This window comes from Eleginops maclovinus, chromosome 2, assembly GCF_036324505.1.
Source record: "Eleginops maclovinus isolate JMC-PN-2008 ecotype Puerto Natales chromosome 2, JC_Emac_rtc_rv5, whole genome shotgun sequence".
Taxonomy (NCBI): Eukaryota; Metazoa; Chordata; class Actinopteri; order Perciformes; family Eleginopidae; genus Eleginops; species Eleginops maclovinus.
The window spans coordinates 198,516-225,331 of NC_086350.1; the positions used below are offsets into that span (position 1 = coordinate 198,516).

Here is a 26,816-nt window from a genome sequence, read left to right on the forward strand (position 1 = left end):
CTCTCTAAATCTGTCTCTGTCTCCGTAAATCTGTCTCTGTAAATCTGTCTCTGTAAATCTGTCTCTGTAAATCTGTCTCTGTAAAGCTGTCTCTGTAAATCTGTCTCTGTCTCTCTAAATCTGTCTGTCTCTGGCTCCGTAGATCTGTCTATGTCTCTGTAAATCTGTCTCTGTCTCTGTAAATCTGTCTCTGTAGATCTGTCTCTGTAAATCTGTCTCTGTAAATCTGTCTCTGTAAAGCTGTCTCTGTAAATCTGTCTCTGTAAATCTGTCTCTGTAAATCTGTCTCTGTAAATCTGTCTCTGTAAAGCTGTCTCTGTAAATCTGTCTCTGTAAAGCTGTCTCTGGAGTGTCCAATGGTGGTCAGGAGGTCTGATTTGAGCTACTACTTACAGTCTGGTGTTTAAGGAGTCCCTCTTCCGCTTGTGTAGTTCTATATGTTAGTATTATTATTTACACCTGAACACCAACAGGAGAGGACTCTTTAAAGTAGAGACTCTACACACTGATATACACCTGAACATCAGCAGGAGAGGACTCTTTAAAGTAGAGACTCTACATACTGATACACACCTGAACATCAGCAGGAGAGGACTCTTTAAAGTAGAGACTCTACATACTGATATACACCTGAACATCAGCAGGAGAGGACTCTTTAAAGTAGAGACACTACATACTGATATACACCTGAACATCAGCAGGAGAGGACTCTTTAAAGTAGAGACACTACATACTGATATACACCTGAACATCAGCAGGAGAGGACTCTTTAAAGTAGAGACGCTACATACTGATATACACCTGAACATCAGCAGGAGAGGACTCTTTAAAGTAGAGACACTACATACTGATATACACCTGAACATCAGCAGGAGAGGACTCTTTAAAGTAGAGACTCTACATACTGATATACAGCTGAACATCAGCAGGAGAGGACTCTTTAAAGTAGAGACACTACATACTGATATACACCTGAACATCAGCAGGAGAGGACTCTTTAAAGTAGAGACACTACATACTGATATACACCTGAACATCAGCAGGAGAGGACTCTTTAAAGTAGAGACTCTACACACTGATATACACCTGAACATCAGCAGGAGAGGACTCTTTAAAGTAGAGACTCTACATACTGATATACACCTGAACATCAGCAGGAGAGGACTCTTTAAAGTAGAGACTCTACATACTGATATACACCTGAACATCAGCAGGAGAGGACTCTTTAAAGTAGAGACACTACATACTGATATACACCTGAACATCAGCAGGAGAGGACTCTTTAAAGTAGAGACACTACATACTGATATACACCTGAACATCAGCAGGAGAGGACTCTTTAAAGTAGAGACGCTACATACTGATATACACCTGAACATCAGCAGGAGAGGACTCTTTAAAGTAGAGACACTACATACTGATATACACCTGAACATCAGCAGGAGAGGACTCTTTAAAGTAGAGACACTACATACTGATATACAGCTGAACATCAGCAGGAGAGGACTCTTTAAAGTAGAGACACTACATACTGATATACACCTGAACATCAGCAGGAGAGGACTCTTTAAAGTAGAGACACTACATACTGATATACACCTGAACATCAGCAGGAGAGGACTCTTTAAAGTAGAGACTCTACACACTGATATACACCTGAACATCAGCAGGAGAGGACTCTTTAAAGTAGAGACTCTACATACTGATATACACCTGAACATCAGCAGGAGAGGACTCTTTAAAGTAGAGACGCTACATACTGAGGACGACAGGCTCATATAAAGAGATGAAAATACGGTCACTGATGTCTCCAGAAACACTATAGCCACCATTACCCCCCCCCCCCCACAGTATTTATCAGACAGGATGGGGATCGTACCATGCCGGTCTGGGTGAAGACGTCCCCCCGCCCCTCGTCCACAGGCCTGCACTGGCGGGCGTGTCCGTGGCAGAAGCAGCTGCCCCTCACCACCATGTTGTACAGGGCGTAGTAATACTTGTCCCGCGGGTTCCTGCGGCGGCGGCTCAGTGTGTCGCCCAGCGTGAAGAGACGGGTGAAGTTCAGCCGGATATTAGTCAGGGTGATCAGCTCTGAGGACAGAGGACAGGTAGTACTCTGAGTACCTGGAATAATATCCAGAGGTGTAAAGTAACCAAGTACATTTACTCTACTACTGTACTTAAGTACAATTAAGAGGTACTTTTACTTTACTTGAGTATTTCCATGTTATGTTACTGTGTACTTCTACTCCTCTACAGATCACAGGTACATGGTGCACTTTTCCTCCACTTCATGCATTCAACACCTTTAGTGACTTTACAGATCTGGATCAATGATGGTGAATATAATGACCCTTCAATCAGACTGTAGTTCACCTGCAGTAAATCCAGCAGCTACCCTGCAGTATACAAAGCATTCAAACTAGCTGCACCTTTACCAGCTCTGAGACACTTTACTGATCAATCATTATAAAACATATCAGAGATATTATTCTGAAATGGACCAATCAGACAATGACTACTTTTACTGTCGCTACTTTAAGTACATTTAGAGGAGAGTACTTTCTACTTTCACTGGAGGAACATTTAGAATACTTTACTGTGACAGAGTATTCCTACACTCTGGTACTTCTACTTTACTCAGTACAAGACCTGAGTACTTCTACTTTACTCAAGTACAAGACCTGAGTACTTCTACTTTACTCAAGTACAAGATCTGAATACTTCTACTTTACTCAAGTACAAGACCTGAGTACTTCTACTTTACTCAAGTACAAGACCTGAGTACTTCTACTTTACTCAAGTACAAGACCTGAGTACTTCTACTTTACTCAAGTACAAGATCTGAGTACTTCTACTTTACTCAAGTACAAGATCTGAGTACTTCTACTTTACTCAAGTACAAGACCTGAGTACTTCTACTTTACTCAAGTACAAGATCTGAGTACTTCTACTTTACTCAAGTACAAGACCTGAGTACTTCTACTTTACTCAAGTACAAGATCTGAGTACTTCTACTTTACTCAAGTACAAGATCTGAGTACTTCTACTTTACTCAAGTACAAGACCTGAGTACTTCTACTTTACTCAAGTACAAGATCTGAGTACTTCTACTTTACTCAAGTACAAGACCTGAGTACTTCTACTTTACTCAAGTACAAGATCTGAGTACTTCTACTTTACTCAAGTACAAGATCTGAGTACTTCTACTTTACTCAAGTACAAGACCTGAGTACTTCTACTTTACTCAAGTACAAGATCTGAGTACTTCTACTTTACTCAAGTACAAGATCTGAGTACTTCTACTTTACTCAGTACAAGACCTGAGTACTTCTACTTTACTCAAGTACAAGATCTGAGTACTTCTACTTTACTCAAGTACAAGATCTGAGTACTTCTACTTTACTCAAGTACAAGACCTGAGTACTTCTACTTTACTCAAGTACAAGATCTGAGTACTTCTACTTTACTCAAGTACAAGACCTGAGTACTTCTACTTTACTCAAGTACAAGATCTGAGTACTTCTACTTTACTCAAGTACAAGATCTGAGTACTTCTACTTTACTCAAGTACAAGATCTGAGTATTTCTACTTTACTCAAGTACAAGATCTGAGTACTTCTACTTTACTCAAGTACAAGACCTGAGTACTTCTACTTTACTCAAGTACAAGATCTGAGTACTTCTACTTTACTCAAGTACAAGATCTGAGTACTTCTACTTTACTCAAGTACAAGACCTGAGTACTTCTACTTTACTCAAGTACAAGATCTGAATACTTCTACTTTACTCAAGTACAAGACCTGAGTACTTCTACTTTACTCAAGTACAAGATCTGAATACTTCTACTTTACTCAAGTACAAGACCTGAGTACTTTGTTCACCTCTGATAATGAGTACTCTTACTGCAGGGACACACAGCTGACAGCCAATCAGAGAGCAGTATTTCCCCTCACCTTGGACGTTGGCAGCGTACGGGTTCTCTATGTGGAAGATGGGATCCAGAGCCTTCAGCACCACCTGGTGGACAGAGAGGGTATCACCACTCTGGAAAAACAACGATCCGGTGCTGCTTTAGATCAGGAAAGTCCTCCCTGATCCTGAAGACCTGAACAAGTTCTTCTTCTTATACTGATGGCTCGTATAATCATCTGTAATGTTCTCCTATTTTCAACAGCGTAAAGTTATTCATTCTGTGGTCTGACATGAAGTCTGTTTATGTAACCCTCGTCAGGGTCTTCAGGGGTCATCCTGTTCCAACACACCTGTGTGTGTTCATCTCCTTGTTAATAAATAAAGTCTGGTTGAATACCTGTGTGTGTGTGTGTGTGTGTGTGTGTGTGTGTGTGTGTGTGTGTGTGTGTGTGTGTGTGTGTGTGTGTGTGTGTGTGTGTGTGTGTGTGTGTGTGTGTGTGTGTGTGTGTGTGTGTGTGTGTGTGTTTGTGTGTGTGTGTGTGTGTGTGTGTGTGTGTGGGTGGGTATGTGTGTAAAGTTGTGTTGAATACCTCTCCCCCCGTAGACGGGTCCGGTCCCGAGTATCTCCCATCACAGACGACGTCGTCGATGCCGCCAGCCGGCTGATTGGACGCTGAGGGGAAGTGAAGCGAACAGTCTTCTGCAAAATAACGGAAAACTTTCCAGCTGCGCCCAAAGTCCTGTGAGCGCTCCACCAGCATGGCCGCCGGACGGAAGCTCTGTAGACAGGGACATACATGTTTAAATACACATTTTAATTACATGTTTAAATATACATGTTTATTACATGTTTGAATATACAGTACACAACGTCAGCTATGAGGAAGTGTGTGTGAAGCGGTTTACCTTGTTGAAGGTGAGCACCAGGTGACTGAACTGGAACACGGTCTCCAGATCCAGCCTGACGCTGACTCCATGAACTCCTGCAGACCACACGCAGGGAAACAGTTAACCCATGACTACACACGGTAACCTAAACATGTCTGAACACCTGAAGTCATGTCTGAACACATGTCTGAACACCTGAACACATGTCTGAACTCATGTCTGAACTCATGTCTGAACACATGTCTGAACTCATGTCTGAACTCATGTCTGAACTCATGTCTGAACTCATGTCTGAACACCTGAACTCATGTCTGAACTCATGTCTGAACACATGTCTGAACTCATGTCTGAACTCATGTCTGAACTCATGTCTGAACACATGTCTGAACTCATGTCTGAACTCATGTCTGAACTCATGTCTGAACTCATGTCTGAACACCTGAACTCATGTCTGAACTCAGGTCTGAACAAATGTCTGAACACCTGAACTCATGTCTGAACTCATGTCTGAACTTATGTCTGAACTCATGTCTGAACTCATGTCTGAACACATGTCTGAACACATGTCTGAACTCATGTCTGAACTCATGTCTGAACACATGTCTGAACTCATGTCTGAACTCATGTCTGAACTCATGTCTGAACTCATGTCTGAACACATGTCTGAACTTATGTCTGAACTCATGTCTGAACTCATGTCTGAACTCATGTCTGAACTCATGTCTGAACACATGTCTGAACTCATGTCTGAACTCATGTCTGAACTCATGTCTGAACTCATGTCTGAACTTATGTCTGAACTCATGTCTGAACTCATGTCTGAACTCATGTCTGAACTCATGTCTGAACTCATGTCTGAAAACCTGAACTCATGTCTGAACTCATGTCTGAATTCATGTCTGAACTTATGCCTGAACTCATGTCTGAACTTATGTCTGAAAACCTGAACTCATGTCTGAACTCATGTCTGAACTCATGTCTGAAAACCTGAACTCATGTCTGAACTCATGTCTGAACTCATGTCTGAACTCATGTCTGAACACCTGAACTCATGTCTGAACTCATGTCTGAACTCATGTCTGAACTTATGTCTGAAAACCTGAACTCATGTCTGAACTCATGTCTGAACTCATGTCTGAAAACCTGAACTCATGTCTGAACTCATGTCTGAACTCATGTCTGAACTCATGTCTGAACACCTGAACTCATATCTGAACTCATGTCTGAACTCATGTCTGAAAACCTGAACTTATGTCTGAACACATGTCTGAACTCATGTCTGAAAACCTGAACTCATGTCTGAATTCATGTCTGAACTCATGTCTGAACTCATGTCTGAACTCATGTCTGAAAACCTGAACTTATGTCTGAACACATGTCTGAACTCATGTCTGAAAACCTGAACTCATGTCTGAACTCATGTCTGAACACATGTCTGAACTCATGTCTGAACACCTGAACTCATGTCTGAACATCTGATATCATGTCTGAACACCTGAACTCATGTCTGAACTCATGTATGAACACCTGAACTCATGTCTGAACTCATGTCTGAACACCTGAACTCATGTCTGAACTCATGTCTGAACACATGTCTGAACTCATGTCTGAACACATGTCTGAACTCATGTCTGAACACCTGAACTCATGTCTGAACACCTGAACTCATGTCTGAACTCATGTCTGAACTCATGTCTGAACACCTGAACTCATGTTTGAACTCATGTCTGAACTCATGTCTGAACTCATGTCTGAACACCTGAACTCATGTCTGAACACATGTCTGAACTCATGTCTGAACTCATGTCTGAACTCATGTCTGAACACATGTCTGAACTCATGTCTGAACTCATGTCTGAACTCATGTCTGAACTCATGTCTGAACACCTGAACTCATGTCTGAACACCTGAACTCATGTCTGGAGTCATGTCTGAACTCATGTCTGAACACCTGAACTCATGTCTGAACACCTGAACTCATGTCTGAACTCATGTCTGAACTCATGTCTGAACTCATGTCTGAACTCATGTCTGAACTCATGTCTGAACACCTGAACTCATGTCTGAACTCATGTCTGAACTCATGTCTGAACACCTGAACTCATGTCTGAACTCATGTCTGAACTCATGTCTGAACTCATGTCTGAACACATGTCTGAACTCATGTCTGAACTCATGTCTGAACTCATGTCTGAACTCATGTCTGAACTCATGTCTGAACTCATGTCTGAACTCATGTCTGAACTCATGTCTGAACACCTGAACTCATGTCTGAACACATGTCTGAACACCTGAACTCATGTCTGAACACATGTCTGAACACCTGAACTCATGTCTGAACTCATGTCTGAACACCTGAACTCATGTCTGAACACATGTCTGAACACCTGAACTCATGTCTGAACTCATGTCTGAACACCTGAACTCATGTCTGAACACATGTGTGAACTTATGTCTGAACTCATGTCTGAACTCATGTCTGAACTCATGTCTGAACTCATGTCTGAATTCATGTCTGAACACATGTCTGAACTCATGTCTGAACACCTGAACTCATGTCTGAACTCATGTCTGAACTCATGTCTGAACACATGTCTGAACTCATGTCTGAACACCTGAACTCATGTCTGAACACCTGAACTCATGTCTGAACTCATGTCTGAACACCTGAACTCATGTCTGAACTCATGTCTGAACACATGTCTGAACTCATGTCTGAACACATGTCTGAACTCATGTCTGAACTCATGTCTGAATTCATGTCTGAACACATGTCTGAACACATGTCTGAACTCATGTCTGAACACCTGAACTCATGTCTGAACTCATGTCTGAACTCATGTCTGAACACCTGAACTCATGTCTGAACTCATGTCTGAACTCATGTCTGAACTCATGTCTGAACTCATGTCTGAACTCATGTCTGAACTCATGTCTGAACTCATGTCTGAACTCATGTCTGAACACATGTCTGAACACATGTCTGAACTCATGTCTGAACTCATGTCTGAACTCATGTCTGAAAACCTGAACTCATGTCTGAACTTATGTCTGAACTCATTTTCAATAGGTCACTGCTCCAGTCTGTAGTCCCCACATGTTTTAAAGAGTCCATCATTGTCCCTGTCCCCAAAAAGACAAAACCCATCTGCCTCAATGACTACCGCCCAGTTGCACTCACCTCCATCATCATGAAGTGCTTTGAGCGGTTAGTCAAAACTTTTATCACCTCCTCCCTCCCTGACTCACTGGACCCCCTGCAGTTTGCCTACAGAGCAAACAGGTCCACGGATGATGCCATCTCCCTCACCCTCCACACTGCCCTCTCCCACCTGGACCAGAGGAACACTTCTGTGAGAATGCTGTTCATTGACTACAGTTCAGCATTCAACACCATTGTGCCCTCCAAGCTCATCATTAAGCTCAGGGACCTTGGGCTCAACAGCGCCCTCTGTGACTGGATCATGAGCTTCCTGACGGGCAGATCCCAGGCAGTGCGGATGGGGAACATCACATCCTCCACCTTGACCCTCAACACCGGAGCCCCTCAGGGTTGTGTGCTCAGCCCTTTCCTCTACTCCCTGTTCACGCACGACTGCGTGGCCACACACAGCTCCAACACCATCATCAAGTTTGCTGACGACACGACCGTCATCGGCCTGATCACAGACGGCGACGAGACGGCGTACAGAGAGGAGGTCAGAGCCCTGACATCTTGGTGCCAGGACAACAACCTCCATCTCAACGTCAGCAAAACAAAGGAGCTGATTGTGGACTACAGGAAGAGGCAGAGAGAGGCACACACACCCATCACCATCGACGGGACTCCTGTGGAGAGAGTCAGCAGCTTCAGGTTCCTCGGGGTAAACATCAGTGAGGACCTGACATGGACACATCACACCAGGGTCATATCCAAGACGGCTCGGCAGCGGCTCTTCTTCCTCCGCAGGCTGCGGAAGTTCAACATGGACTCCAGGATACTCTGCAACTTCTACAGGTGCACCATCGAGAGTATCCTGACTGGCTGCATCACCGCCTGGTATGGCAGTTGCACCGCCCTCAACCGTAAGACTCTACAGAGGGTGGTGAAAACTGCTCAGCACATCACCAGGACGGAGCTGCCATCCATGGAGGACCTCTACACCCAGCGGTGTAGGAAGAAGGCCGGTAGGATATTAAAGGACCCCCATCACCCCAGCAACAATCTGTTCTGTCTGTTGCCGTCTGGCAGACGGTACCGCAGCATCCGGACCAAGACCACCAGACTCAGAGACAGTTTTATACCACAGGCTATAAGACTGCTGAACTCCTGAGCTCTGTGAATGTCTACTCACATCTTTTTATAGTACACACATACATATATATATATATTATACACATCTGCCATACATATCTGTTTATAGTACACATATCTATATATTATACATATCTGCCATATACATCTGTTATACGTAATATATGCATCTGTCCATACCTCCTCATTCCACAGAGTAAAGTGTTTAAATACTCTCAATGTATTCCACATATGTATATATTTCACATCCTCAAATCTTTACTGTTGTTATTGTAAATATTCTTCTCTCTTTTTGCACTATTTTATTTATCTTATCTGCACCATGTATGTTGAGTTGTTGGAGGAGCATGGGACATAAGATTTTCACTGCCAACATATACGCTGTATCTGCTGTGCATATGACCAATAACACCTTGAAACCTTGAAATGTCTGAAAACCTGAACTCATGTCTGAACTCATGTCTGAAAACCTGAACTCATGTCTGAACTCATGTCTGAACACCTGAACTCATGTCTGAACTCATGTCTGAACTCATGTCTGAACACATGTCTGAACACATGTCTGAACTCATGTCTGAACACATGTCTGAACTCATGTCTGAACACCTGAACTCATGTCTGAACTCATGTCTGAACACCTGAACTCATGTCTGAACTCATGTCTGAACTCATGTCTGAACTCATGTCTGAACACATGTCTGAACACATGTCTGAACTCATGTCTGAACACATGTCTGAACTCATGTCTGAACACCTGAACTCATGTCTGAACTCATGTCTGAACTCATGTCTGAACTCATGTCTGAACTCATGTCTGAACACCTGAACTCATGTCTGAACTCATGTCTGAACTCATGTCTGAACTCATGTCTGAACACATGTCTGAACACATGTCTGAACTCATGTCTGAACACATGTCTGAACTCATGTCTGAACACATGTCTGAACTCATGTCTGAACACCTGAACTCATGTCTGAACTCATGTCTGAGCTTATGTCTGAACTCATGTCTGAATTCATGTCTGAACACATGTCTGAACACATGTCTGAACTCATGTCTGAGCTTATGTCTGAACTCATGTCTGAATTCATGTCTGAACACATGTCTGAACTCATGTCTGAACACATGTCTGAACTCATGTCTGAACACATGTCTGAACTCATGTCTGAACTCATGTCTGAACTCATGTCTGAACACCTGAACTCATGTCTGAACTCATGTCTGAACTCATGTCTGAATTCATGTCTGAACACATGTCTGAACACATGTCTGAACACATGTCTGAACTCATGTCTGAACACATGTCTGAACTCATGTCTGAACACATGTCTGAACTCATGTCTGAACACATGTCTGAACTCATGTCTGAACACCTGAACTCATGTCTGAACTCATGTCTGAACTTATGTCTGAACTCATGTCTGAACTCATGTCTGAAAACCTTAACTCATGTCTGAACACCTGAACTCATGTCTGAACTCCTGAACTCATGTCTGAACTCATGTCTGAAAACCTGAACTCATGTCTGAACTCATGTCTGAACTCATGTCTGAACTCATGTCTGAAAACCTGAACTCATGTCTGAACACCTGAACTCATGTCTGAACACTTGAACTCATCTGCATGTTCCCACATATCCCAGAACTCACAGGGCATACTCCCATACTAACTGTGGGCTCCTGGCCCTCCAGAAGCATCCAGCTTTCCCCTGGGAGGAGGACAGCCCTTGACGCTCTGACAGTTGTCCCTGACGGCTCAGTTATTGTACACAGATCATACAGACTGCATGTAGATGATATGAGCATTCAAGGGGTGCTTGTGATGATTTTTAACACACCGTTCTCAGACTGCCACCACCTCAGTTTCCTGTCGGGGTCAAAGGTTGTGATCACGTTTTCCACGCCATGACTGTCCGGATTGCTATAGCTATTGTACGGCAGCCGAGAGTCGCACAGGAAACACTTCTGTTCCTCCTGACCGACAAACACACAGAATACATTATATATGAGGAACCAAACAAGAGAGGAACAGGAAGTCAGAACCAGTGGAGAACCGGACAGAGAGGAACAGGAAGTTAGAACGAGTCAGAAACACATAAATCACAGAGAGCCAGAAACACATCAATCACAAAGAGCCAGAAACACATCAATCACAGAGAGCCAGAAACACATCAATCACAGAGAGAGCCAGAAACACATAAATCACAGAGAGCCAGAAACACATCAATCACAGAGAGAGCCAGAAACACATCAATCACAGAAAGCCAGAAACACATCAATCACAGAGAGCCAGAAACACATCAATCACAGAGAGCCAGAAACACATCAATCACACAGAGAGCCAGAAACAGAAACACACCAATCACAGAGAGCCAGAAACACATCAATCACAGAAAGCCAGAAACACATCAATCACAGAGAGCCAGAAACACATAAATCACAGAGAGCCAGAAACACATCAATCACACAGAGAGCCAGAAACAGAAACACACCAATCACAGAGAGCCAGAAGTACATCAATCACAGAGAGCTAGAAACACATCAATCACAGACAGCCAGAAACACATCAATCACAGAGAGCCAGAAACAGAAACACACCAATCACAGAGAGCCAGAAACACATCAATCACAGAGAGCCAGAAACACATCAATCACAGACAGCCAGAAACACATCAATCACAGAGAGCCAGAAACACATCAATCACAGGGAGCAAGACACACATCAATCACAGAGAGCCAGAAACACATCAATCACAGAGAGCCAGAAGTACATCAATCACAGAGAGTCAGACACAAATCAATCACAGAGAGCCAGAAGCATATCAATCACACAGAGAGCCACAAACACATCAATCACAGAGAGAGGCAGAAACACATCAATAACAGAGAGCCAGAAACACATCAATCACATGTGAGCCAGAAAAACATCAATCACAGAGAGAGCCAGAAACACATCAATCACACAGAGAGCCAGAAGCACATCAATCAGAGAGAGCCAGAAACACATCAATCACAGAGAGATAGAAACACATCAATCACACAGAGACAGTCAGACACACGTCAATCACAGAGAGCCAGAAGCACATCTATCACAGAAAGAGTCAGACACGTCGGACTCAATCACAGAGAGATAGAAACACATCAATCACACAGTGAGCAAGAAACACATCAATCACAGAGAGAGCCAGAAACACATCAATCAGAGTCAGACACACATCAATCACAGAGAGATAGAAACACATCAATCACAGAGAGCCAGAAACACATCAACCACAGAAAGAGCCAGAAACACATCAATCACATTTGAGCCAGAAACACATCAATCACAGAGTAAGCAAGAAACACATCAATCACAGAGAGCCAGAAGTACATCAATCACAGAGAGCCAGAAACACATCAATCAGAGAGAGCCAGAAACACATCAATCACACAGAGAGCCAGAAACACATCAATCACATGTGAGCCAGAAACACATCAATCACAGAGAGAGCCAGACACACATCAATCACAGAGAGCCAGAAGCACATCAATCACAGAAAGAGTCAGACACACATCAATCACACAGAGAGCCAGAAACACATCAATCACAAAGAGAGCCAGAACACATCAATCACAGAGAGCCAGAAGCACATCATCACAGAGAGAGCCAGAAACACATCAATCACACAGAGAGCAAGAAACACATCAATCACAGAGAGCCAAAAGCACATCAATCACAGAAAGAGTCAGACACATATCAATCACACAGAGAGCAAGAAACACATCAATCACAGAGAGCCAGAAGCACATCAATCACAGAAAGAGTCAGACACATATCAATCACAGAGAGAGCCAGAAACACATCAATCACAGAGAGAGCCAGACACACATCAATCACAGAGAGCCAGAAGCACATCAATCACAGAGAGAGTCAGACACACATCAATCACACAGACAGCTAGAAACACATCAATCACAGAGAGAGCCAGAAACATCAGAGAGCCAGAAGACACATCAATCACAGAGAGAGCCTACCATCAGAGAGCAAAACACATCATCACACAGAGAGCCAGAAACACATCAATCACACAGTGAGCCAGAAACACATCAATCACAGAGAGCCAGAAACACATCAACCAAAGAGAGCCAGAAACACATCAATCACAAAGAGCCAGAAACACATCTATCAGAGACAGAGTCAGACACACATCAATCACACAGAGAGCAAGAAACACATCAACCACAGATAGCCAGAAGTACATCAATCACAGAGAGAGCCAGAAACACATCAACCACAGAGAGCCAGAAACACATCAATCACAGAGAGAGGCAGAAACACTTCAATCACAGAGAGGCAGAAACACATCAATCACAGAGAGAGCCAGAAACACATCAATCATATATGTGAGCCAGAAACACATCAATCACAGAGAAAGCCAGAAGTACATCAATAACAGAGAGCCAGAAACACACCAATCACATGTGAGCCAGAAAAACATCAATCACAGAGAGAGTCAACACACATCAATCACAGAGAGTCAGAAGCACATCAATCAGAGAGAGTCAGACACACATCAATCACAGAGAGCCAGAAGCACATCAATCAGAGAGAGCCAGAAACACATCAATCAAAGAGAGCCAGAAACACATCAATCATATATGTGAGCCAGAAACACATCAATCACAGAGAGAGCCAGAAGTACATCAATCACAGAGAGCCAGAAGCACATCAATCAGAGAGAGCCAGAAACACATCAACCAAAGAGAGCCAGAAACACATCAATCACAAAGAGCCAGAAACACATCTATCAGAGACAGAGTCAGACACACATCAATCACAGAGAGCCAGAAGCACATCAATCACACAGAGAGCCAGAAACACATCAATCACAGAGAGCCAGAAACACATCAATCACAGAGAGATTAAGAAACACATCAATCACACAGAGAGCCAGAAGTACATCAATCACAGAGAGAGTCAGACACACATCAATCACAGAGAGCCAGAAACACATCAATCACAGAGCGAGCCAGACACCACATCAATCACAGAAAGACAGAAACACATCAATCACACAGGGAGCCAGAAACACAGAGAGCCAGAAACACATCAATCACAGAGCGAGCCAGAAACACATCAATCACAGAGAGCCAGAAACACATCAATCACAGAGAGAGTCAGAAACACATCAATCACAGAGAGCCAGAAACACATCAATCACAGAGACAGCCAGACACACATCAATCACAGAGAGCCAGAAGCACATCAATCACAGAAAGCCAGAAACATATCAATCACAGAGACAGCCAGACACACATCAATCACAGAGAGCCAGAAGCACATCAATCACAGAAAGCCAGAAACATATCAATCACAGAGTGCCAGAAACACATCAATCACAGAGAGCCAGAAGCACATCAATCACAGAGAGCCAGAAACACATCAATCACACAGAGAGCCAGAAACACATCAATCACAGAGAGAGCCACACACACATCAATCACAGAGAGAGCCAGACACACATCAATCACAGAGAGAGCCAGAAACACATCAATCACAGAGTGCCAGAAACACATCATTCACAGAGAGCCAGAAGCACATCAATCACAGAAAGCCAGAAACATATCAATCACAGAGTGCCAGAAACACATCAATCACAGAGAGCCAGAAGCACATCAATCACAGAGACAGCCAGACACACATCAATCACAGAGAGCCAGAAACACATCAATCACAGAGCGAGCCAGACACACATCAATCACAGAAAGACAGAAACACATCAATCACACAGGGAGCCAGAAACACAGAGAGCCAGAAACACATCAATCACAGAGCGAGCCAGAAACACATCAATCACAGAGAGCCAGAAAACACATCAATCACACAGAGAGTCAGAAACACATCAATCACAGAGAGCCAGAAACACATCAATCACAGAGACAGCCAGACACACATCAATCACAGAGAGCCAGAAGCACATCAATCACAGAAAGCCAGAAACATATCATCACAGAGTGCCAGAAACACATCAATCACAGAGAGCCAGAAGCACATCAATCACAGAGAGCCAGAAACACATCAATCACACAGAGAGCCAGAAACACATCAATCACAGAGAGAGCCACACACACATCAATCACAGAGAGAGCCAGAAACACATCAATCACAGAGTGCCAGAAACACATCAATCACAGAGAGCCAGAAACACATCAATCACAGAGAGCCAGAAACACATCAATCACAGAGTGCAGAAACACATCAATCACAGAGAGCCAGAAACACATCAATCACCAGAGAGCCAGAAACACATCAATCACAGAGAGCCAGAACACATCAATCACACAGAGAGCCAGAAGAACACATCAATCACAGAAGCAGAAACATATCAATCACAGAGAGCCAGAAACACATCAATCACAGAGAGCCAGAAACCATCAATCACAGAGAGCCAGAAACACATCAATCACAGAGAGCCAGAAACACATCAATCACAGAGAGAGCAGAACACATCATCACAGAGAGCCAGAAAACACATCAATCACAGAGAGCCAGAAAGCACATCAATCACAGAAGAGCCAGAAACACATCAATCACAGAGAGAGCCAGAAACACATCAATCACAGAGAGCCAGACACACATCAATCACAGAGAGCCAGAAGCACATCAATCACAGAGAGAGTCAGACACACATCAATCACACAGACAGCTAGAAACACATCAATCACAGAAGAGTGCCAGAAATCAGACGAGAGCCAGAAACACATCAATCACAGAGAGAGCCAGAAACACATCAATCACAGAGAGCCAGAAACACATCAATCACACAGAGAGCCAGAAACACATCAATCACACAGTGAGCCAGAAACACATCAATCACAGAGAGCCAAGAACACAATCAACAAAGAGAGCCAGAAACACATCAATCACAAAGAGCCAGAAACACATCTATCAGAGACAGAGTCCAGACACACATCAATCTCACAGACGAGCAAGAAACACATCAACCACAGATAGCCAGAAGTACATCAATCACAGAGAGAGCCAGAAACACATCCAACCACAGAGAGCCAGAAACACATCAATCACAGAGAGAGGCAGAACACATCAATCACAGAGAGGCAGAATACATCAATCACAAGAGAGCCGCCACCATCAATCACAGAGAGCCAGAAAGCAATCATCCCACAGATGAGCCACATTAGACATCAAGCTAGAGCGACCACCATCAATCACAGGGGACAGAGCACATCAATAACAGAGAGCCACAGTCCAGTCAAATCACTGTGAGCCAGAAAACTATTGCAATCACTGAGCCGAGCTCGAAACAAACAATCACAGAGAGCAGAAGACATCAATCAGGAGAGGCTCAGACACACATCAACACAGTAGTGCCAGATACGCATCAAAAGACGGGCCAGTAACACATCATCCAGATTCCAGAACCCCTATCTATCACTATTTGTAGTCAGAACATTCTCACATACATCAATCACAGAGAGATAGAACACTGTCAATCAAGTGAGCAAGAACACTCAACACAAAGAGAGCCAGGAAAACATATTAGAGCTAGACACACTCACTATCAGGACTGATAGATCACTCTGCAATCCAGCAGACGATGAAGCAACACATCAATCACAGAGCGAGCCAGACACACATCAATCACAGAAAGACAGAAACAATCAATCACACAGGGAGCCAGAAACACAGAGAGCCAGAAACACATCAATCACAGAGCGAGCCAGAAACACATCAATCACAGAGAGCCAGAAACACATCAATCACAGAGAGAGTCAGAAACACATCAATCACAGAGAGCCAGAACACATCAATCACAGAGACAGCCAGACACACATCAATCACAGAGAGCCAGAAGCACATCAATCACAGAAAGCCAGAAACATATCAATCACAGAGACAGCCAGACACACATCAATCACAGAGAGCCAGAAGCACATCAATCACAGAAAGCCAGAAACATATCAATCACAGAGTGCCAGAAACACATCAATCACAGAGAGCCAGAAGCACATCAATCACAGAGAGCCAGAAACACATCAATCACACAGAGAGCCAGAAACACATCAATCACAGAGAGAGCCACACACACATCAATCACAGAGAGAGCCAGACACACATCAATCACAGAGAGAGCCAGAAACACATCAATCACAGAGTGCCAGAAACACATCAATCACAGAGAGCCAGAAGCACATCAATCACAGAAAGCCAGAAACATATCAATCACAGAGTGCCAGAAACACATCAATCACAGAGAGCCAGAAGCACATCAATCACAGAGACAGCCAGACACACATCAATCACAGAGAGCCAGAAACACATCAATCACAGAGCGAGCCAGACACACATCAATCACAGAAAGACAGAAACACATCAATCACACAGGGAGCCAGAAACACAGAGAGCCAGAAACACATCAATCACAGAGCGAGCCAGAAACACATCAATCACAGAGAGCCAGAAACACATCAATCACACAGAGAGTCAGAAACACATCAATCACAGAGAGCCAGAAACACATCAATCACAGAGACAGCCAGACACACATCAATCACAGAGAGCCAGAAGCACATCAATCACAGAAAGCCAGAAACATATCAATCACAGAGTGCCAGAAACACATCAATCACAGAGAGCCAGAAGCACATCAATCACAGAGAGCCAGAAACACATCAATCACACAGAGAGCCAGAAACACATCAATCACAGAGAGAGCCACACACACATCAATCACAGAGAGAGCCAGAAACACATCACTCACAGAGTGCCAGAAACACATCAATCACAGAGAGCCAGAAACACATCAATCACAGAAAGCCAGAAACATATCAATCACAGAGTGCCAGAAACACATCAATCACAGAGAGCCAGAAACACATCAATCACAGAGTGCCAGAAACACATCAATCACAGAGAGCCAGAAACACATCAATCACACAGAGAGCCAGAAACACATCAATCACAGAAAGCCAGAAACATATCAATCAACAGAGAGAGCCAGAAACACATAAATCACAGAGAGCCAGAAACACATCAATCACAGAGTTCCAGAAACACATCAATCACAGAGAGCCAGAAACACATCAATCACACAGAGAGCCAGAAACATATCAATCACAGAGTGCCAGAAACACATCAATCACAGAGAGCCAGAAACACATCAATCACACAGAGAGCCAGAAACACATCAATCACCGAGAGAGCCAGACACACATCAATCACAGACAGCCAGACACACATCAATCCAGAGAGAGCCAGAAACACATCAATCACAGAGCCATAAATACATCAATCACACACAGAGCCAGAAACACATCAATCATAGAGCCATAAATACATCAATCACACAGAGAGCCACACACACATCAATCACAGAGAGAGCCAGAAACACATCAATCACAGAGTGCCAGAAACACATCAATCACAGAGTGCCAGAAACACATCAATCAAAGAGAGCCAGAAGCACATCAATCACAGAAAGCCAGAAACATATCAATCACAGAGTGCCAGAAACACATCAATCACACAGAGTGCCAGAAACACATCAATCACAGAGAGCCAGAAACACATCAATCACACAGAGAGCCAGAAACACATCAATCACCGAGAGAGCCAGACACACATCAATCACAGACAGCCAGACACACATCAATCACAGAGAGAGCCAGAAACACATCAATCACACAGAGAGCCAGAAACACATCAATCACAGAGCCAGAAACACATCAATCATAGAGAGCCAGAAACACATCAATCACACAGAGAGCCAGAAACACATCAATCACACAGAGAGCCCCGCCCCCCCCTCTGACCTCCAGGTATCCGATGATGCAGTAGTTCTGCGGGCCCTGTTGACCACATGTTGAGGAGGCCGACAGCTGAGCTGCTCGACCTACCATCAGATCACCTAGCGGGGGGTTACAGGAGGCACCAGTACAATGGTCCCCAGTGTCCTGGAGGTCATGGAGATACTGGAGGTTCTGCGGGTCATGGAGATCCTGGAATTGCTGGAAATCCTGGAGCCGAGCTACTGGGAAAAAGACTTAAAGAGAAGAGATTATAAAGTGAATGTGCTCTGGGGACCAAATCAACAAGTATTCCAGTTCGTAGAAAAGACGGGGCCTGTTTCTTCATCCATTCTCACTTCCTTTCTTCCTTCATTTTCTTTATCGAATCCTTTCTCACTTCCTTCCCTCGAGTTAGAGTGATGACACTGTGACAGTGAAAAAGTCGAACTCACCTACAAAGAAGACCAGGAACATGTTGAGCTGAGACACCTGCCGGACTATGATGGACTCTGATGGTCTCTGCTATGCTCTGCCAGACTGATGGACTGTCTTTGCTGGACTCTCCCAGACTCTGCTGGACTCTGCAAGACTCTGATCGACTCTGATGAACTCTGATGGATTCTGCCAGACTCTGATAGACTCTGCCAGTCTCTGATGAGCTCTCCCAGACTCTGCCGGACTCTGATGAACTCTCCCAGACTCTGCCGGACTCTGATGGACTCTGCCAGACTCTGCCGGACTCTGATGAACTCTCCCAGACTCTGCCGGACTCTGATGGACTCTGCCAGACTCTGCCGGACTCTGATGGACTCTGCCAGACTCTGCCGGACTCTGATGGACTCTGCTGAAGGTTTAGAGAGAAAATGATCACCTTTAGCTCTGGCTTCTGCTCCTTTTTTTGCGACTCGATAAAGGTAGTCCCATGCAAACCCAGCCCGTCCGGTGACTTCACCACAGTAACATTTATTTTTGGCAGTGGGGGGGATGGGAGGGTCTTTATTCTCTGATCCAGTTGCAGTGAGCTGTTAATCTGTGTGTTCAGACTGAGATCAGAGGGTCTTCAGAGTCCACACTCCAACTGAACCTCTCCTGAACTCCAGGTTAGAGGAGAGTACGGGACAGAGATGGGAGGTAACAAAGTACATTTAGTCAAGTACTGTACTGAGGTACTTTACTTGAATGTTTTATGCTACTGTGTACTTTTACTCCACTACAACCTTGAGTTGCTAGGCAGATTTGAAGGATGCAGTATATAAAGCCATTAAAACTAGCTGCACCTTTACCAGCTGTGAGAACACTTTAATGATCAGTCATTATAAAACAGATCAGAGATATTATTCTGAAAAACCAGTCTGGAGTAAATTCACAAGCTACCCTGCAGGATACAAAGTCATTCAAACTTCATAAATCAAAGAGTTGTTTTCATTAACTCATGAATACTACTCAGTCACAACCTTTACATGATATCTAAGAAGTACAATATAAGAGAAGCAGTGGTTCAGGGGTTCACAGTTGGCCCCCAGCCCTTAGTTTGGACCCCCCTGTTCTACATGTACGTAGGAGCAGGATTAAGAGATGTTTCTGTGGGAGACTCAGCCCCCCCCCCCAAGTCACCCTGGAGGGACTTATGAACTTCAGCGGGAATGTTCCTGTAATGCTGGGATTTACTGAACTCTGTTTGTACTTGACTCTCAGAACAAACTGACGTTAACAACCTCTGAAGACACGAACGCTTTCTGAGTCTGAGAGCAGCCTCAGGAGGAGCCGTCTGCGTTAAGCAGTCAGCCTTGGGAGGAGCCGTCTGCTCTGAGGAACTCATGTGACTGTAGTTAGGACAGGTGAACAGGTGAGGGCTAACCCTAACTCTAACCCTAAAACAGGGCCTGTGTTGGCCCCGGCCGTGGCACAACTGGCTGGGGCACCTGCACTGTACGCCGGCGACCTGGGTTCGATTCCCGACCCGTGGTCCTTCCCGGATCCCATCCCGATTCTCTCTCCCACTTTCCTGTCACTCTCCTATTCGATTAAAGGCAAAAAGCCCCCAAAGAATATCAAAAAATGTTAAAAAACAGGGCCTGTGGAAGCGCACCTGCCCTCACACAGATTATCAACGTGATGATATCTCTTCTATTATCTGTATTGTTGGTTCTGTCTGTTTCCAGTTATGTATTTTCAAAACTCCAGCTGTGACAACAAGATCCATCTACCAGAGAACACATGTTCTGTACACAGATCTACCAGAGAACACATGTTCTGTACACAGATCTACCAGAGAACACATGTTCTGTACACAGATCTACCAGAGAACACATGTTCTGTACACAGATCTACCAGAGAACACATGTTCTGTACACAGATCTACCAGAGAACACATGTTCTGTACACAGATCTACCAGAGAACACATGTTCTGTACACATGTTCTGTACACAGATCTACCAGAGAACACATGTTCTGTACACAGATCTACCAGAGAACACATGTTCTGTACACAGATCTACCAGAGAACACATGTTCTGTACACAGATCTACCAGAGAACACATGTTCTGTACACAGATCTACCAGAGAACACATGTTCTGTACACAGATCTACCAGAGAACACATGTTCTGTACACAGATCTACCAGAGAACACATGTTCTGTACACAGATCTACCAGAGAACACATGTTCTGTACACAGATCTACCAGAGAACACATGTTCTGTACACAGATCTACCAGAGAACACATGTTCTGTACACATGTTCTGTACACAGATCCCTCACATATTCAGGTTGTGTTTAGCTGCATATTTGAGTTAGTGAAATATGAAATGTCAGTTTAGCTTTTGATCGAAACACATGAAACTGTTGACACTGACTGCTGAAGCTCCTCGGGAAGTGTGGAACTCTATAACCCAGAGGAGGGAACCTTAAACCATCTGTTCCACAGATCTCTACTGATCTTATGGTTCTGAAGGGTCCCGTTTGTTTGAGATCTCAGTGACCGAAGACCCACAAAATCACATTTCAGAATCAGACTACCGTCAGATAAATCAGCTTGCATACCTCCTCTCAGTCACTGGTTTCATTTGGAGAGCAGACATCCATGGAGAACCGGGTGTCAAACAGTCATGCACGCTGACAGCTGTACCAGGAACAATCCGGACATAAAGACAGCCAGACCTCAGGGGTTAGACCCTACTGACTACACACAGCTCCAGAGGACAGGGCCCTCCAATCAGGCCGAAGAACCCCGGCTCCTCCACTGGAACACGTTAGTTACTTTAAAGAGATTTTTGTCTGAGACCTCTAGCAGCTCCTCCAGTCAGAGCTGAGCTGCTGCTTATAAAACATACTGAACAAAGAGTAGAAGTGATCCTACCTGCTCCTCTGGAAGAACGAACGCATCTGGGCAGGTAACAGCACACCTGAGTTACAGGTAGCCCGAGGCAGGCAGGCTGAATGGGAGACAGGGGGGAAAAGCAGGGGGGGAGAGAGAGAGAGAGAGAGAGAGAGAGAGAGAGAGAGAGAGAGAGAGAAAGAGAGAGAGAGAGAGAGAGACAGAGAGAGAAGAAATTGTGGGGGTGGAAAGAGAGAGGGGAGATGGGGGATGGACTTTATAACATAAGGAATCTCTGAAGACTAAAAACACAACTGTGCCCACAGAGCCCTGATCCTGATTCTGATCAGGATACCATTTTTTTTGAAAATCTTTGAACTCTGTGCTGATGAAACAAGTGCCATTATCAGACACCAACAATTCAGGCAGGCCATGGTTACTGAAAATGGTACACAGGCACTCAATTGTAGTGACTGAAGTGGCAGAATTTAGTGGAACCACATCCATTCATTTTGAGTGTGCAATCGATGAGCACAAAAAACATCTTCCCCATGAATGGTCCGGCATAATCCACATGACTATGACTCCAGGGCTTGTCAGGCCAATCCCAGGGGTGTAATGGAGCTGGTGCCGGAACATTTCGGCGCGCTTGACATTGTACAGGACTTGACAGTATCCTCCACATCCTTGTCGAGCTTTGGCCACCATACACACCTCCTAGCCACTACTTTCATTCTGTACACTCCCAGGTGGCACTGATGAAGCTCTCTCAAAACACTTTCTTGGCCTGGCTTTGGCACAATAACTCTTACGCCCCACAACACACACCCATTTTGGATACTGACTTCATGTTTCCTCACTGCATAGGGGCCAAACTCCTTTCATTCTGATGACCAGCCTCTGTATACCATTTCCAGCACATATGAGAATACTGGATCCTTGTCTATCCATACTCTCACTTCGTCAGCAGTCACAAGTAGGGTTGGGTATTGGTTGGGTTTTATCCGATACCGGTGCCTACTCGGTATTTTTGAAACGGTTCCGGTGCCGAAACGGTTCTCAAACCGGTACTTAAAAAAACGAAAACGCACACACGTTGTCAAAAAACAATACCCTTTTATTCCCAGGGCCAAATTGAACACAGTATTAACTTAAACCTTTAAACAATATAAATACAAGTAACATATAGTAATAAATACACCAATATAGAGAGGCTGGGACTCTCTGCCATTAGTCCGACACTGGCTGCTGCCGTTGAAGTGCTTGGCCTTTCGTCACGTAATTGATCAAACACGGTGCGTTGATCGGCTTTTAAATAAACTCCATGCACCGTCAGATGTTTCATTCAATGAGAAGTGATACCTCCCTTGCATGCTATTGCTTAAGACATGTGTTGCATGTCGCAGAATCTGCATCCTTAGATGTGAAATGAAGCCGAACCTTGGAGCGTTTTACTTTCGGCCTCTTTATTGATCCTCTCACTCAGTTCTGATCAACAAGCGTGCTGAGTAGCGGCACTGACGTCAGGTTCAACAACCTCAAGTTGACGCCGGAACACCAGGGGGCAGTATAAAAAAGAAGTCTGGCACTGAAGTGTTCGTTCTTATCCGGTCTCATTACTACCGTTTATGTCGGAACCGGTGCCCTATTGGCACCGCGTTTCGGTGCCCAACCCTAGTCATAAGTGTGATATCAGAACTCTCTAGCATGAGAACCCTCTCTTCTGGCGTCTCCAGGTCAGGATTCTCTGGTAGGGGCAGGCGTCTCAGTGCGTCTGCATTGTTGTGGTACTTTCCTTTTTTGTACACTATGGTGTATTCATAGGCTCTCAAGGTCACGGCCCAAGGTTTGATCCTCGGTGATGCCATTTGTGGTACTGCTCGCATCTCACTGAAAAGTGACAACAGGGGCTTGTGATCCGTCACTGTAGTGAACCTCCGTCCATAAATGTACTTGTGGAAGCATTTTATTCCAAAAATCACTAGCACTCCTTCCTTTTGAAGTTGGGAGTAGTTTTTTTCTGCAGCATTTAGTGTCCGTGCTGTAAATCCAATGGGTCTTTCAGTCCCATCTGGCATGCGATGTGAGAGCACTACACCTAACCCATATGGTGATGCGTCACATGATAGCACAATGTCCTTCTCTGGGTCATAATGTACCAACACTTCAGCTGACTGCATCATGTCTCTTGACTTTTCAAACGCCATCTGTTGTGCCTCTTCCCACTGCCACTTTGTGTCTTTTTGTAGCAGTTTGTGCATTGGAGCAAGGGTGGTTGACAGATTGTGCAAGAACTTGTTATAATAATTTAACCGTCCTAGATATGCTTTGAGCTCTGTCACATTTGAAGGAGTGGGGGCCTCTTTGATTGCTTGCACCTTCTCATGGACTGGGTGCAGTCCTGTTGCATCCACCTTATGACCTAGAAACATCACTTCCTCACTCATGAAGGATCACTTGGTTTATTTGAGCCTGAAACCAGCCTCCTGTAGCCATTTCAGCACAAGGACAAGAGCCTGCAGATGCTCTTTGCCAAACTTTCCCTGTCAGCAGGATGTCATCCAAGAATATTGCCACTCTAGGGATGCCCTGTAGCAGACCCTCCATGGTTCGTTGAAAAATAACTGGGCTAGATGAAAGGTAACACTTTGTATGTGAATAAACCCTTGTGTGTATTTATGGTCATATCTTTGTTTGCTTCTTCATCCAAAGGGATTTGGTGATATGTATGACTCAGATCTAGCTTTGTGAATTTCTGTCCACCTGACAGGCTGGCAACAAGTCCTCAATCCTGGGAATTGGATACTGCGCCAGTTTTGATACTTGATTTACAGTCAGTTTGTAGTCACCGCACAACCTTGCTGAGTCATCTGGTTTTAACACCCGTACCACAGGCGCTGCCTACTCTGCATATTTTACCGGTTCAATTATCTCCTGGGCTAGGAGACGGTCCAGTTCGGCCTCAACCCTTCCTGTCATTGCATATGGGACTGGTCTAGCTTTAAAAAACCTGGGGGTTGCTTCCTTGTCCACATATACTTTAGCTGGGGGCCCTTTAAAGTTACCTAGTTCCTCTTTGAAAACCTCCTCATATTCCCAAAGTACCTCCTCTAAGGTCTCTTCCCTGACATGGTGAATCTGACTTTCAGGTCTCCACTGTAAACCTAGCTTCTTAATCCAGTTTCTGCCAACTAGACTAGGGCCCGTCCCTGGCACAACTACCACCAATATTATTTCTACCGTCTTTTTGTGCTGCACTTTTACCATAGCTGCCCCCAAAACATTTACCCTTATGTCCTGTGTATTTTCTGAGTCTCACTCTGCATGTTTGTAAGGCTGGTACCTCTCCCCCCATAAGGTTTTGTACACTGAGTGGTTCAGAACTGTTACCCCACATCCTCTGCGTCAAACTGCTTTTTAGTTTCATTGACTGTCAGTGTTTCTACAAATGGCACCTCTGCCGTAAGGTTCATTTCATCTATCTGGTACAAATTGAAAACAGGAAACAAATGATTTACTTCAAACAAAGTATTTCATTTAGTCCATACCAGTTGCGTCTGTGGTTGAACATGAGCTGTGTCAGTAGGCTGTGGAGACCGAGCAAAGAGGGCTCGCTAAGCTAACTCCAAACATGTTATACTCATGCTTGTTTAGAGGTGCCCAGGTGAAATCGGTCCCTCCAGAAACATGGGTTGCATCCTGTCTGTTGGGTGTCTGGGTGAGCTATCTCTGCCCCCTTCAGGCATGGAGTTCCTCCACAGATGCTCGTCCTACGCTCAAATTTTTTTGACCCCACATTAACAACGACCATATCTGTTGTTATATGATTAACTCAGACAGAAATCCGTCTTGTGTCACTAGATGGCTCACAGAAATGTGTCCCCTCTCGCTCCAGAAGGGACAGCTGAACAGCTGTGGAGGAAAGCTGCATCAGGAGCCTCTAGAAGCAGAAATGGTGTGGGTCCAAGAAATGATTCTACTTATTATATTCATTATTTACATGAATCCAATGATGTAAAACTGATCAACAGGCCAACAGATATGTTCAGAACCACATAAAGACAGGGGCAGCATTCAGGTATTTACTGACTGAACACCGTAGCCTGTTTCAGATGCTCTTCAACAGCTTCATCTAACTGAGCCACGAAGTCGAGCAGTCCGAGAAAGATGCCAGGGTTGGTGGAGCCCTCAGTTTCATCTTTGCCTCGCAAAGCCAGCTCAAACACCCCTCAGAATTTCACACACTGGAACAGCCGGTTGAGGACGTGACGGTTCTGGCTCACCTCACCATTGTGGCGACGAGCAGCTAGCCTGTATCCCTCATCCAGTGGAGGGGCAAAGTTCCCCCTCCCAAAAGACCTCCAGCAGCTACCCGTGTGGATCTTCCACAGCTCATGTTTCTGTGTGTGCTCAGAGAGATGCTGCATATCTGTGACACCAGTCACCTCCAAGCATTGTCTGCCGTGCCCCCTCCAGGGTGAAACCGTAGGCAGGGGTAGCAGAAGGTTTTTCACTCATACCAATTTGTAGAAGACCGTTGGTTGTAGGTCCCCCCCCCCCTTGTAGAAACTTGTTCAGTGGTTAAATCTGGTCTTGGAGGTTTTTGTTTTA

The 26,816-nt window shown here is 44.5% G+C and overlaps 1 protein-coding gene across 1 annotated transcript in view; it reads right to left on the reverse strand.

The window, feature by feature from the left end:
• Nucleotides 1–19,423, reverse strand: part of lamb4 (laminin, beta 4) — a 45,656-nt gene extending 26,233 nt beyond the window's left edge. The window contains 7 exon segments of the mRNA XM_063908661.1: nucleotides 1,880–2,091; nucleotides 3,957–4,020; nucleotides 4,506–4,694; nucleotides 4,822–4,898; nucleotides 10,936–11,071; nucleotides 18,911–19,140; nucleotides 19,339–19,423. Coding sequence (XP_063764731.1) covers nucleotides 1,880–2,091; nucleotides 3,957–4,020; nucleotides 4,506–4,694; nucleotides 4,822–4,898; nucleotides 10,936–11,071; nucleotides 18,911–19,140; nucleotides 19,339–19,360 — 930 coding nt within the window. The 5' untranslated portion in view covers nucleotides 19,361–19,423.
• Between the last annotated feature and the right edge of the window lie 7,393 nt (nucleotides 19,424–26,816).